The sequence below is a fragment of the Astyanax mexicanus genome, chromosome 6 (assembly GCF_023375975.1).
Source record: "Astyanax mexicanus isolate ESR-SI-001 chromosome 6, AstMex3_surface, whole genome shotgun sequence".
Lineage (NCBI taxonomy): Eukaryota > Metazoa > Chordata > Actinopteri > Characiformes > Acestrorhamphidae > Astyanax > Astyanax mexicanus.
The window spans coordinates 18,317,118-18,332,338 of record NC_064413.1 but is presented as its reverse complement, the minus strand read 5'-3'; the positions used below and the strand labels follow the sequence as shown (position 1 = coordinate 18,332,338).

The following is a 15,221-nucleotide window of genomic DNA, read 5'->3' as shown; positions in this document are numbered from 1 at the left end:
CATAATTTTTTCATTGCCTTGAAGGCTTATTTTTTATCACCATTTAAGTTTTTAAAACAGTGCAGACATGGGCAATAAAAACCAAAAATCAACTAAAATTATCATTGAAATTGATTATAGTAGGCCTAAAATGAATCTGACACGCAATCTTTAATAATAAAATGTGTGTCAGATCCTGAAAGGTCCATTGTGTAGGACATAAATACCAAATTTACATAAGAACTGATGTATTTGTTAGCTCAACATAGATTTTCTTCATCAATAAAGAGAAACACAAAGATTTAAAGAGCAGATTGCCATGACTTTTCCAAAACTTTCTGGGTGTTTTTATTTTTCCCAAACTTATTCAGGCCTGGAAATTGCTATTTCAAATTCAATGACTTTTCCAGGTTTTTCAAGACCGTACAAACCCTGGACAGTGCTGAGTTACATGACTGGCTACCCTCTTCAATGAGGGGAAAAAGTAGGGGTGTAACGATGCATTTTGTTCAAGATTTGATTCGATTCATTATTATAAAATCACGGTTTAATTTTCTCACAATACTTAAAACAATATTTGAACGATTTTGTCCACTTTTTATTTATTAAGTGTATAAACAATGAAAAGTGTTGCTTGTATAAATGCTTCTTCTACTGATCTAAGTGTAAACAAACTCATGTGCTGCTTTATTTCTTAATTAATGACTTGTTTATTTAGGGAATCTACATAAAGTATTATTTAAGTCGACAATAACAAAGGAAATGTAATTCTATATAATATTTCTCTACTCAAATATGTTTTTGTGTATCTTCTATCTATCTAAGTTTTCCCGTTTTGGCTGCATTTTAGATTCAAACATCTTACTTTTTACTTCACTACATTATTGGAAATCTGTAAGCAGCATGCTTCAGACAACAGCAAACCTAAGAGCTTTGTTTTGTTGTGGCCACAAAAACTGTTAAATCGGAGGCTAGCAAGGACCATTGAGCATCGAAATGTTACAAGGACAAGGAGGTGACATGCATCGTTCAGGGAGAGTCGACTCTGGAGAAAACATCTGCAACCAGCACTCTACAGCCTGAAAACAGCACAGCAAGGCTGGTAAAATATTTAAGGGGCTGGCATAATTCAGTAGCTGGAGGAAGAAAAATGTAAGTTTGTGGGCATCAGTTATTTTCTTTTTTTTAAGAGTGCTAGGCAGCTTCTTTGATGAGGAATGGTTGCTGATTGCTGGAAGAAGGTTTGAGGAGTCATGTGTGGAACATTTGTAACATTTTAAAACACTTTAAAAAAGAAATCATTCTAAAAATGTACAAATTATAATACACAAATGTTGGATCTTTTTTTATTTTTATTTTATTGCTAATTTTTATCCGATTTTCTCCTTAATTTATAATGCCAATTACCCAACCCACTCATTAGGACTCCACCTATCACTAGTGATGCCCCAACACACCAGGAGGGTGAAGACTAACACATGCTTCCTCCGATACATGTGAAGTCATCCAGCCACCACCTCTTTTTGAACTGCTGCTGATGCAGCATTGTCAGGTAACATCACAGCGCACTCGGAGGAAAGCACAGCAACTCGGTTCTGATACATCAGCTCACAGACGCCTTGTGCTGATCGACATCACCCTTTTAGGGTTCCTACACTTTTCAACCAATACATTTTCTTGCCTTCGAGGCACATTTTAAGGACCATACGATCTTTGAAACATCAGTTCAGACATGGCAATAAACATATAACCAAAAATCCTCGTTAAAACTGGTTATAGTAGGGCTATAACTCACCTAAACTTAACATTTCTGCCTGAAAAATGTGTCTGCATGAAGCCAGACAGCATTAACCTAAATCAGCATTGTCCTCTCACTGTGTGAATTTACAGTTATAGTTGAAATAGCTGAAACTCCAGTCTGAATAGGACACACATAGCCAACTAATGCGAAGAGATGTAACTCAAGTTACCCAAACATAAAATTATTTTGAAAACCAAAACAGTGAATAAATGGAACCAATTTTTCAAATTTCCATGATTTTACAAACCTTTCTGGTTATTTTTTTTTTTTTATTATAAAACATATCCAGGCCTGGAAATTGCTATTTTTCAAATTCCATGACTTTTCTAGGTTTTTCATGACCGTACAAACCCTGCCCTTTGGAGTGATGTGGGGAGAGAGCACCATCTACCCACCCAGAGAGAGTACGGGCAGTTGTGCTCTCTCAGGGCTCTGGTAGCTGATGGTCAAATGTTGGATCTTTGACCTTATACCATACAAAACAATTCTCAGTAAAAAAAAAATGGATTGTGGGTTCCCAAACGATTGCATCCCATGTTGCCAAATGCAGTAATTAGTGTGAGAACATAAAAAATAGAGGGAAATTAGAATTTACACTTATGTTATTGGATTAAAACAGTATGTTAAAATATGAATTTTATTACTTTCTAGTGCTTAGAGGCTAATGACTTTTCCTGTGTGTGTGTGTGTGTGTGTGTGTGTGTGTGCATCTGAATCTGACCACCGCTCACCTGCAGTATGATGAACTCGTTGGAGTCACGCGAGCTCATGCTGAGCAGGCTGCCAGAGGAGGAGCGTGTTCTGAGGAGGAGCTGAGCGTGAGTCCTGCGTGGACTCCCACCGCCTCTCAGCTGATACCTCAGCATGCTCTCCTTGTCAAAGGACCACTCAGGGAGCACTAGAGGACACAACAGAACAGTAAGTACACACACACGACACAACGTGCTAAAAACCTACTGAACACACTCACACTTTCATCCAGACCACTGAAATAAAGCTTAGAAATAAAACAGACTAGCTACATTTAAGCCATTTTCACACATACCCATTACCCAGGATTTAAACAGTAATTAAACAGGAGGGGGTTAAGTGAGTGCCAGTATGATTGACACAGCTTTCTCATGTGTGAATGAGAGCCGCTGCATTACTGAGAGACACTTTAAATCTGTGCATTAGCCACAGTTTTAACAGTGTTCAATTTAGTGTTTAGCTTAGAACTATTAGTAACTGTCAGTGTACAATAATTAAAATCAATGTACAGTAGAGTCCCTCTAATACTACCTCTACTGCATCATCCACTGTTCATCTCACTGGTCTAGTCGCTACTGTCCTGAGTTAATGGTTGCTAATCTATTATATAAGAAGTGGTATAAACAATTAATCAGAGGAAGACAGAGGAAGGTTTTGAGATTTGGCATTACTGAATAATGAGTTTAGTACACACAGTGAACCTAATGCTAGAGTAACTGAAAAAGAGGGACTGGCTGACCAGAACAAGTGCAAAAGCCTAAACACTAAAAAGAAAAACAGTACAGCAAATATAAAAGGTCTGAGCAGGTGTTAAGTAAGCCAGTGCTAGGCTAAAGCTAACTCGAATAGCTCTACAATAACTTCATCTAGTTAATCACACACTAGTCTTTAGTTAAAATTGTCTTGCCTGGGTGGCATAAAGGTTAAAAATAGTGCGACCAGACCCAGCTTTGCGGAAACCATACAGTTCCTACATCACTTCTTATATGTTACATTTTTAACCGTCCCCAGAAAAAAAAAAATTAACCCCCTTAACCCATTTTAACCCCTTAATGCTAATTATTATTGTAACAGGAAATATTTGTAAATATTTTAAATATTGTAAAGAATAATAAAAAAAATGAATACAAATCATACTTTGTGTGCTTTTCTAAATGTTTACAGATTTTAAAATAAATTATTTTTATTTTTTAAAAAGTTTATGTCCTCAGAACCTTTTGTTAAGTTACTCTTGACTAGATTCTATGTCTATTTTCAAATGTAAGAATTTGGGCTTGAGACCTCTTACTGATCTAAAATTATTAAATGGAATAGGCCGCTTCTCCTAGTGTCTTGTATGAGTCTCCAGGCCTTATTATAACTTTCTACTGAAGAGAAAAGGGTTTTAAATCACCTACACTTGTAGCCCATATATGGGCAAAGGTCTGTTAAAAGGTTAAACACAATTGCAAAGTAAGAAATGGGCTAAAATAGGTGGTTTATCTCAAAAAGTTAGAGGAGGAGTGTGAAGAGTAGAGCCGAGATGAAGAGATTGTGGTAATGTATATAATAACAGAATTAGCTTTAAGGTCTTGTGAGGATGTGCACTCAGATCAGAATCAGTGCAGGTTACCACAAACCAACAAAAAATGAATGGCAGGGTTTTAAAATCTGACTATTTACCAGATGCCTTTTATTTCGTACTTACTGAAACACAAGCATCTCACCTTTCTCACACTTGTGTCCGCTGTAGCCGGGGTGGCAGTCACAGCTGAAGGAGCCCCACTCCCCTAGGCACCTTCCATGCAGGCCACAAGAGGGCCCTCCTGCCGTCAGACACACCCCATCGGTCAGCCCACACCCAGGGGCACTGTTCTCACTCTCCGCTGCGCTGCTCAGGTCATACATCTGACCGAGGACACACACACACACACACACACACACACAAACAGAGCAATGAGTCTGAGTCAGCACTATGGGAAACCTCAGAGGCCTCTATTGATGTCGGTCAGGGCTCTAAATCCTCAGACACAGAGGCTAAAGAGTGAGTCTGATTTTACTGGAGTAAGCATTTGACTTGTGTCACAATTTGTTTTAAGCAGAAAGAAAACAACTCATCTTATCATTTTACCCAGATTTTACCCAGTTTGAATTCACACTTTAGTTGTTTCCACACACTATTTACATCAGCATTTTGTAAAAAAAAAAAAAAGAACTTCTGCTTTTGCTTTTCCTGTGGAAAAAAGTGGAATTGGCACTTTGAGCCACCCCTCAAGAACTACATACCTTACACAAACGTAACTTGTGTTATGCAGCTTCGTCCACTTCACCAGAGTAAGTAAAAAAGTGCTGTTTGCTGTGCGCTGAGCCCAGGGTAGCAATAGAGTAGATGCTATTATCTATATTACATGTCAGTGAAGCATTAAACATTTAAAATTTCTATTGTATGGTAAAAATTCTCTTAAGGAATGTGGAGTTGATTGCTTGTGAAAGGGCCAAAGTAGTGTTTAACTCCTGCACTGGTTCCAACACAACCAATCCAGAAACTGATTCTCGAGCTAAAAGTAGTTAAATAAGCTATTACATTTGTGTTGGGCAATGTTACCTCACGTTAATATCACAATTAACTGTTTTTTTTATTTTAATAAACAATGGATATGACATTTTCTTTGGTACAACTGCATGTATTGCTCAGTTCACATTTGAGTATTCAACCACGTCGCTTCCATGTCACAGACTGGATGAAGCAGAGTCATGTGACTAAACAGGAGGAACACTGGCGGTTTTAGAGGCAGGGTCACAGGCCCCAGATGAAATCTGTCCAAAAGCCACAAAAACTCAAAAATGAAAGTAAAGACGGGCAAGATCCAAAAGCAAATACTGTTAAAATAACTGCAGAATAATAACCAAGTATATTTAAAATATAATGGTGCCGAAACACCAGGAGGGTGAAGACTAGCACAGCGACTTGGTTCTGATATATCAGCTCACAGACGCCATGCGCTGAGCGATATCACCCTTTAAAGTGATGTGGGCAGAAAGCGCCATCTACCCTCCCAGAGAGAGCAAGGCCAATTGTGCTCTCTCAGGGCTCCGGTATGATGATGGCAAGCTACATGAACAGGATGCGAATCTGTGATCTCCTGATCATAGTGGCAGCGCTTAGCCCTCTGGACCACTCAGAACCCTTCAACCTGTATGTTTTTTAAATTCAAGTAGTGTGACTGGTGAAATAATATGTGGCCTCTTTGATGGACCCTTACTTGATTAAGACTTCAATATCCTACATTGTTCTAGGTTCACTTATTTTGTAAAAAATGGTATTATGTACCAAATATGGCAGTGGGTGGAAGCATCAGATATGTGACTGATTACATATTCTGTATATTTTATATATATATGGTTTAAAAAGAGGTGCTTTAACACTGGCAGCAGCAGTTCTGTTAATATTAGAAAGAGTAGAATTAGAGTAAAACGTTTTATTGGTTGTTTGAATTCTCTGTTTTGATCATCTTCTGTTGTTGTTGTGCTGCACATTTAACCCCCTGCACTTCAGGAGTGTGCACGGCCAGTCAGTGCATTAGTAGCTACAGCTTTAGTAAACAAAATGCTAAATTCAGAGAGCCTGTGAGTTTCAGTCAGAAGTGAGTGTGAGTGTCAGAGCTGCCACAGGTTCTCAAACTACAGCTTAATAAGAAGAGTCTATTCTCGCATAACAGGCCAGGGTTTCTCTTTCTGAGATCCCACACCTTCCTTGGTGGGATACTGTATATCACTTTATGGTCACACTTAGCCAATATTTCTGACATGTCAGAAAATAGTCAGCGCGTCTGAGGTCTGTCAGCAGGTGGGAACTGCCATTCTCTCAGCACTCTTCGCCCACTCACACTGACAAAGTGCACACTCTGGATTTCAGAATCTGTAAACTCTGATGCTGATGATGGGGTAAGGTAGTGTTTGCGTGTGCAATGCACGAGCAGGTAACCTCGACCTGAACAGATAATCAGCGCTGCAATGCAGTCTTTCTAAAACTTTTTTTGATTTGCAAAAACATTTTTTTAAACCAAATACAAAACCTGACTGGATGCTGTCTGACTTTTTGCAGCTTGTTATATTAACTCGGCTTTGTAAGTTGTGTGGGTTGTGTGTGACTTTACAGTTAGTGGTGACAGTTAGTGGCTAAACTATTAAAACTCTATGCTTAAGGATGGCCCCCTAGTGGTCAGAGCTGGAGATGTGGAACGTAGACTTGGTTGGTAGTGCGGTCCAACTAATGATATAAGAATTTCTACAAGGATGGTGAAAACTAGCACATGCTTTCTATAAAGTCAGCCACCGCCTCTTTTCAAACTGCTGCAGCATTGCTGAGTAACATCACAGTGCTAAGCTTTTTGAAGGAAAACACGGTGACTCTGTTCCAATACATCAGCTCACAGATGCCTTGTGCTGATTGACATCACCCTAGGATTGATGAGGGGGAAAAAGCACCATTGTGCAAGGCAAATTGTGCAAATTGTGCAAGGCAAATTGTGCTCTTTCAGGGCTCTGGCAGCTAATGGCAAGCTGCATGAGCAGGATTCGAAACAGCAATCTCCAGATCATAGTGGCAGAGCTTAGTCTGCTGGATCACTCGGAGCCCCCAGGAATTCCTCTCTTATGGACGTTATACTCCATATTGAAGACACAGCTGTTTATTTAGCACAATCTTTAAAGCAAGAAAGAACAGCATTGCAAAAAGGGCAACAGGCCATACCTGACTGTCCACCACCAAGTTTCTGATGCAGCCCACAAAGCCTTTATAGTGAGGGTGTGTGCGACGCAGTGGGTGCGTTTCCTTCACTCCTCCGAGCTGCAGAGGCTGATCCACATTCAGAAATCTACACAGAGGAAAATACATGATCAGCAATGATCTAATTGGTCTTATTTCCTGTTCCATTACATAGTAAAAGGATGGAGCTTACTAACATGCAAAATGAAAAAAAAAACAGCTCTGGAAAATATTTAGAGACCACTTCAGTTCCTGAATGTTTGAGTATGTTTGAGTAAAATGAACATTTCTGTTTTATTATATAAACTACAGACAACATTTCTCCCAAATTCCAAATAAAAATATTGTCATTTAGAGCATTTATTTGCAGAAAATGCAAAGAAAACAAGTTCATAAGAGTTCAGAATTCAATATTTGGTGGAATAACCCTGGTTTTTAATCACAGTTTTCATGCATCTTGGCATGTTCTCCTCCACCAGTCTTACACACTGCTTTTGGATAACTTTTTGTAAAATCAAAGAACCTTATCAGTTTTTAGTGGTCTCTTATTTTTTTTCCAGAGCTGTATATATATATATCCTTTCTTACCTCTCACTTCCTGGAGTGTCTGCAGACACTTTACACACGGACTGATCTGTCTCAAACACCTCCACTCCTAAACCCTCCACTTCATTTACCATGGCCCCAGAGCAGTGGTCCAGAATCAACTGTACTTCCTGAACACACACACACACAAATACACACAGACACACACACAGTGAAGATGCAACAATGGAAGATACAAAAAAAATGCTTTCAATCAATATCTCATTAGTGTTCGCAGAGAGAAAAGATGTTTTATCATGATTGAATTTGACTAGTGGTGGTCTTGCGTGCATCACATCATATTTTCACTTTTTATTTGTCGCCGTATGACATCGAAACAAATGGAAACGAGTAAATCAGCAACTCGGTCTATAATTAAACATGTAATTACATCATTTTTCAGCTAGTGTTCAATAAGTCTCAAGCTTCTTGTTGCAGATGAACTTTTTCTTTGTGTTTTCTGTACAAGCTCTCTTTCTCTCTGTCTCTGTGTTGGGTTCTAAATGAGGTTCTACCTTGCCATTACTGATGATGTCCAGTCGGTGCCAGCGGCGGTCACTGACAGAGGCCTGAGGAGGAAGCTGCAGTGTGAGAGTGCCTGAACCGTGATTTACACTGAGCAGTGGAACACCCTTCTTCAGCTCTGCAGAGGGAGAGAGAGAGACGAGAGAAAGAAAGTTTATCTATTGCTTCCTCATAACAGCATGATTACAGAGTTTCATCACTTCTGAGAGTGTTAAGATGTGTGTGTGTGTGAATGTGTGTGTAAAATCGTACTCCAGTCACGGCTGCCGGACCCGACCGTGGCCCTCGGGTTCTGTATTGACCTCGCGGTTGGGAAAAATGCTTTACTGCAATCAATTTGTGGTCAAGTTCGATTTTCTGCCTGTAATCTGGAGAGCAGGGGGCCAGGCTGATAATTACGCAACTACAGGCAACACGTAACAAACCCATGAGCTCAGCTTGTTTAGGGCCAGAGCAGGTCGTTCTCTGGAGGAGTACAAGTCATTGAACGGGACAGAGGCGAAAGAACAGCACGTGAGCCAAGTCTGACCCTTGCCCGGGGTCAGTCTCAGCTCTGATCCTGCTTGCCCCCCAGTGCTGACCACAGACTTTTCCATTCAGACTCATTCATCACTAAAAGTTCAACCCTCTCCACGTTTGCTGTCAACCATCGACCTCATCGCTGCAGTTAATTGGCAAGGGAAATGAATTTCTTGCATGGGCAATGTAAAAATCTTAAATCATGATGGTATCGATTGCGTGTGGCGTTTTCATTATCAAGACGACGCCTCGCCGGCTCTTCAGGCTTTTCATTGCAGCCTGGAAAACAAACAGACACCGCAGAGCACGAGTACACTACAGCATAATGGAGTCTGTGTAATGTACCGAGTGAGATGAAGTCTTCTTTGTCTCCGGGCTGGAGGCCGCCGAGGGGGCCGTTGTAGAGCAGCAGGCCGTTGGCTGCTTCTGTGATAAACTCCAGAGAGATGTGGCTCTGGAAGCAAGGCCGCAGGGGAGGGAACCAGGCGTAGCCGTCTCCTAGAAACGTGTGCTTAGTCTGCTGGCACTCCGGCCCATCAAACATCGGTGGACACTTACACCTGGGAAGACATGAAGTGCACATTATTACATATTATTACATATCTAAATAATTCAAAATCAATATACAGCTCTGGCAAAAAGAAGTAAAAGACTACTTAGAATTGATGAGTGTCTTTGATTTCACCAAATTGAAAACCTCTGGAATATAATCAAGAGGAAGATGTATGATCACAAGTCATCAAACCAAGCTGAACTGCTTGAATTTTTGCACCAGGAGTGGCATAAAGTTATCCAAAAGCAGTGTGTAAGACTGGAGGAGGAGAGCATGCCAAGATGCATAAAAACTGTGATTAAAAATCAGCGTTATTCCACCAAATATTGATTTCTGAACTGTTAAAACTTAAAACAAATATGAACTTGTTTTCTTTGCCTTATATGAGGTCTGAAAGCTCTGCATCTTTTTTGTTATTTCAGCCATTTCTCATTTTCTGCATTAAATGCTCTAAAAGACAATATTTTTATTTGGAATTTGGGAGACATGTTTTCTGTAGTTTATAGAATAAAAAAAACAATATTCATTTTACTCAAACATAAACCTATAAATAGCAAAATCTAAAACTAAAGTGGTCTCTTAATTTTTTTTAGAGCTGTTTATTATTTAAAGAAGCTGTCACTGACTGATTTTCATTACTGGGCACACTATATTAATTGGCCAATATTTCTTTTCAGAAACATGCAGGTACAGACATCCATTGTGGCCAACCTTGTTATTTTTTTGAGACTTTCATACTGTTCATATTGATATTAAAATACTCTGATATAAATTATGGCCATAGCGTTCAGCTCTGTTCAGAGTGAAAATTCTAAACATTCAATGGTCATCATTTGCCATCTTGACGAATCTTAATCAAAACTTTATGAAACAAATTCTTCTTAAAGAACTATTGGTGAATAAGGCCCAATGCAATTGTGCTATTCAAGTTACTCCAGTGATTAGTTTTGATAGGTTAGTTATGTTGGCCAATATAATAAATCTTTAGTCACACAGTAAGTTTGCAATACCTGTAGCCCATCTCGCCGTCAACACAGGTGCCCCCATTGAGGCAGGGGTTTCGGGGGTACGAGGAGCAGGACAGGTGCTGGCTCTCTCTGGCGAGGCAGCCGCACTGAGCGCTGGCTGTAGCAGAGACCGACACCAGAGAGGCGTTTCCCCTGTTCAGAACTGAGGGAGCATCGCTGAACGTCACTCTGCTGGAACAGCCACCTGTGTTACTGCAGTCTGCATACACACACTCATTTACCCCCACCTGGAGAATGGACACACCCAGCGCTGACTCCAACTGAGAGAGAGAAAGATGTGGACCAGATATTAAATAAAGAAAGTACAATGGGAGAGAGATGTAAATAACTGTTAAGTTTTTAAAATGTTTGACCCCTTCATGATTTCTTGTTTCTTTGCATGTGTTTCACTCTTAAAGGTTTCAGATCATCAAACAAATTTAAGAATTAGTCAAAGACAACACAAGTAAACACAAAATGCAGTTTTTAAATAAAGGTATTTATTATTAAGGGAGAAAAAAATCCAAACCTACATGGTCCTGTGTAAAAAAAGTGTTTGCCCCCTAAACCTAATAGCTGGTTGACCCACCCTTGGCAACAACCACTGCAATCAAGCATTTGTGGTAACTTTCAGTGAGTCTTTTACAGCGATGTGGAGGAATTTTGGCTCCACTCTTCTTTACAGAATTGTTGTAATTTCGCCACATTGGAGGAATTTCAAGCATGAACAACCTTTTTAAGATCGAGCCACAGCATCTCAATCAAATTCAGTTCAGGACTTTGACTAGGCCACTCCAAAGTCTTCACTTTGTTTTTCTTCAGCCATTCAGAGGTGGACTTGCTGGGGTGCTTTGGATCATTGTCCTGCTGCAGAACCTGCTGTTTCAGTTTGAGGTAACAAACAAATGGTAGGATATTCTCCTTTAGGACTTTTTGGACAACATTCAAGTCCTAAAGCAGCAAAACAGCCCCAGACCATCACACTACCACCACCATGTTTTTACTGTAGGTATGATGTTCTTTTTCTGAAATACAGTAATACTGTGGCGTGGAAGAGGAAGAAGGACTCGTGAGACTCATTGCAAGTACTCAACAGCTCTTTATTAACAGACCTGCCACTCACTTATAGCCTTTAACAAGGCTAGGAGAGCGAAACCCAACTGCTCACACAGCATAAACAGCCCTAAGGTCACTAAACCAACTAGGAATCTACCGGATGGTAGATTCAGAGTGGTGCCCACCACTCTGCATAACCCCACCTAAAAGGGAGGCCCCACACCTGACATCCACTCACACACAGGCACACAGAGGCGGGCACACAGAGACAGGCACACAGAGGCGGGCACACAGAGACAGGCACACAGCAGCCACACACACACACACAGACGCCACAATACTTTTACACCAGATGTAATGGCACACACACCTTCTAAAACGTTTAACTTTTGTTTTCTGGCAAAATTGAGAGAAGCGTTAATTATCTTTTTGCTCAGCAGTTGTTTTTGTCTTGGCACTCTGCCATGCAGGCCATTTATATGAACACTTACCTTGAGTGAGGCAAATGAGGCCTGCAGTTCTTTGGATGTTGTTGTGGGTTTTTTTTTTTTTTTGTGACCTCTTGAATGAGTTACTGCCCTCTTATTGTAATTTTGGAGAAAGTTCACCACAGTTCCACACTTTCGCCATTTGTGAATTATGTCTCTCACTGTGATTCGTTGTAGTCATAAAACTTTAGAAATGGCTTTAAAACATTTTCCAGACTGATAGATCTCAATTACTTTTTTTTTTTTTTTTCTCATTTGTTCCTGAATTTCTTTTGATATTGGCATGATGTTTAGCTTTTGAGTATCTCTCGGTGGACTTTACTTTGTCAGGCAGGTCCTATTGAAGTGATGTCTTGATTGAGAACAGGTGTGGCATTAATCAGGCCTGGGTGTGGCTAGAGAAATTAAACTCAGGTGTCAGAAACTACGGTTATGTTTTGACAGGGAAGGGGGTGGGGCAAGCACTTTTTCACACAGGGCCATGTAGGTTTGGATTTTTTTCTCCCTTAATAATAAATACCTTCATGTAAAAACTGCATTTTGTGTTTACTTGTGTTGTCTTTGACCAATATTTTAATTTGTTTGATGATCTGATACATTTAAGAGTGACAAACATGCAAAAAATCAACTTTTTCACACCACTCTACATATTGACATTGAAAACTGCTATACTGCTTGATTTCTTATTTGTGTTACATTTGGGTGTATTTTTCAACCATAAAGTATGACAGAGACAGAAAAAGAGAGAGAGAGAAAGAGCATGTGAGAAAAATAGGTAGAGTTATAAAAAAGGTGAAAAGATAGACAGATACAAAGAAAGAGGAAAATAAAATGTAGCCCTGGGCAAAATTATACCCTTTATTGTTTTTACTGTGTAAATCAGTTCTATTAGACACTGTCACTTTAAGAATCAGTAAGTTAGTTAGACTGCAACTTGTTCCTAATGTTTTGGAGAGCAGTCAGAGTTAACTATTGGATAAATACTGTGTCTGTCAAGATTCCTCTGTTCTGATTGATGGGGGAGGGACTTGAGGGAGCAGGAGGGTAGTGTGCGGGAGAGAGATGCGAGAGAGCGCGGGAGAGTGTGGGAGACGAGAGGGAACCAGTAGGAGAAGTACACAAAAGTGGAGCAAAAAGTTGTATTTTGAGTGTAACAACCCTTTATTTCAGTAATAAGGGTGAGACCAAGATATATTATCTCGGTTAAGCAGTGTTACGTGAGTTATAACTGTGTTTTGCACCGTGTTGAAGCACTGTAGTTAGCTGCTCGAGTAAGCTAACTGGCTAATTATGCTAGTTCAGTGTGACGGAGCTAGCTAGCGCTCAGGACTGATCCGTAGCCAAGGTCAGATAGACCCCCTGTGACCAGGTAAAGCAGTGTGGGTCCTCTGACGAAGATTTCTGCCTCCACCGTGCCTCTGATCCGCCTGGTTCTCCGTCCCTGTTCTCCTAAAGACTCCGAACCGTAAGCTAAACATCTCCCAAGTTTCTGAAGGGGCTAGCCGAGTAGCCACGCCGCACCCAAGCATCATACAGGCCTGCAACGTTTGTTATTTTGGAGTGTGTGTGTGTGTGTGTGGGGCGCCCCTCACTAGATTAGTTTAATTTGCTGTTTTGTGTATAATTCTGAGTTAATTTAGCAGAAAGTGTTAATTCTCTGAGTGAAATTGACAAAGTTAAGTCTTAGCTTAATTTCATTACAGTGTACTTTCAGGAAAGCTACATTCCAGTTTTAAGGGGTGTTTATGAGCTGAAATAAGCTGCAATATTTCGTACAGTGAGAAGGTCAGAGCTCTGGTTTTTATTTAATTTGTCACCAACTTATTTCTTTACTGAAGAGAATTTTATTTAAGGTTTAAGCACTTTATTTTGTGTATTTTGTGTTTGTTTTCTAAAATTGTGAATTGTGGGGTTTATTTAAATATAATATTGCATTTTATATATTTTATAATAATATATGAACCCTAAAACATAACATTGAGATAATAAGAAATAATAAGAAATATACATCTATAAAGCTAATTCATAAAACCCTAAAAGTTGTGTCTGGTTTAATTAATTTATCTTAAACTATTCATTAATAATACAAGTCGGATATTTTATTTTGTGTTTAAAATCTGAACACTAATTCTTAACATCGAACCCTAGCCTCACCCGCTATAGATATATAGAGAAGTATCACCAGATAGTGGGCACGAGTGCTACAAAAAAATAATGAGATAATGAGAAATAAAAAGGGGACAGGGATAAAAGAGAAGAAGAATTAAAGACAGAGACAGAGAGAGAAAAAGATAGAGAGAAGGTAAAGTAAGAGTTGTACTGAGCTGAGTGGGAGTGTGTACCACAGAACATGACTACAATCCATGTAGGAGGGCAGCAGTCTGTCACTTTTTTATAAGCAGTCAGAGCAGTTTCCAGCACTTGGTGTAAACATTCATCTGGAAGATATGGCTAGCTTCCTCCAGCAGTGAAGAGCTTCCATTTACTCACCTGATTTACTCCACAACCTCTAGTAACACCCACCCACCCCCTTACCCCCTACCCCCTTTTCTGGCTCACCAGCCCTGGTTGCAGCTTGTATGTCAGACCTTACATGGCTATGAAATATTCATAAAGTGTGTAGACTGCATGTACATGTGTAATGCGTCAGTGGCTGCCTGTGGTCATGGATGTGAGACAATGGCTGGGAATACAAATCGCGCATGCCTTCGTCTGTGTGTGTGTGTGTGTGTGTGTGTGTGTGTGTGTGTGTGTGTGTGTGTGTGTGTGAGATTGAGTAAACGAATAGTCACCTTGGCCTTGTGAATGGCCACACTGCCAAGGAGTTTCTCAGGCTTGTAGTAGGGAGAGCCGTGAGCGGCGAACCACACGCTGAGGTGCCGCTGGTTGGGCTGGGTGCTATTGGCCAGGCTGAAGATGTGAACCTTCTCCACCTCCGTTTGCAATAGCTCTGAGAGCATACGCTGGAGACGCTCGTACAGACTTTCCCCACCCACAGACACCCGGAACAGCTCCTCTGCTGTGAGGTCTGCACACAACACACACGAGTTAAAAGTTATGTGCAATGTAAAACAGTATTCACCGTATTAAAATATACATGAAAAAAGAAAATTTGCTAACTAAGTTCAGTAAAGCTAAGCTAAGTAAACAAAACTGTAATAACAATAATAAAAATAAGACTTTATTTTAAAAGTCAACAGGCACTGAATGT

At 40.0% G+C, this 15,221-nt stretch overlaps 1 protein-coding gene across 1 annotated transcript in view; it reads right to left on the bottom strand.

Moving 5' to 3' along the window:
• Positions 1 to 15,221, bottom strand: part of si:dkey-22o22.2 (neural-cadherin) — a 231,816-nt gene that overhangs the window by 9,839 nt on the left and 206,756 nt on the right. The window contains exons 21-28 of the mRNA XM_022674142.2: positions 14,803 to 15,038; positions 10,470 to 10,747; positions 9,252 to 9,466; positions 8,378 to 8,505; positions 7,866 to 7,993; positions 7,263 to 7,386; positions 4,237 to 4,417; positions 2,512 to 2,678 (exon numbers count right to left, since the gene is read on the bottom strand). Coding sequence (XP_022529863.2) covers positions 2,512 to 2,678; positions 4,237 to 4,417; positions 7,263 to 7,386; positions 7,866 to 7,993; positions 8,378 to 8,505; positions 9,252 to 9,466; positions 10,470 to 10,747; positions 14,803 to 15,038 — 1,457 coding nt within the window. The remainder of the gene's footprint in view (positions 1 to 2,511; positions 2,679 to 4,236; positions 4,418 to 7,262; positions 7,387 to 7,865; positions 7,994 to 8,377; positions 8,506 to 9,251; positions 9,467 to 10,469; positions 10,748 to 14,802; positions 15,039 to 15,221) is intronic.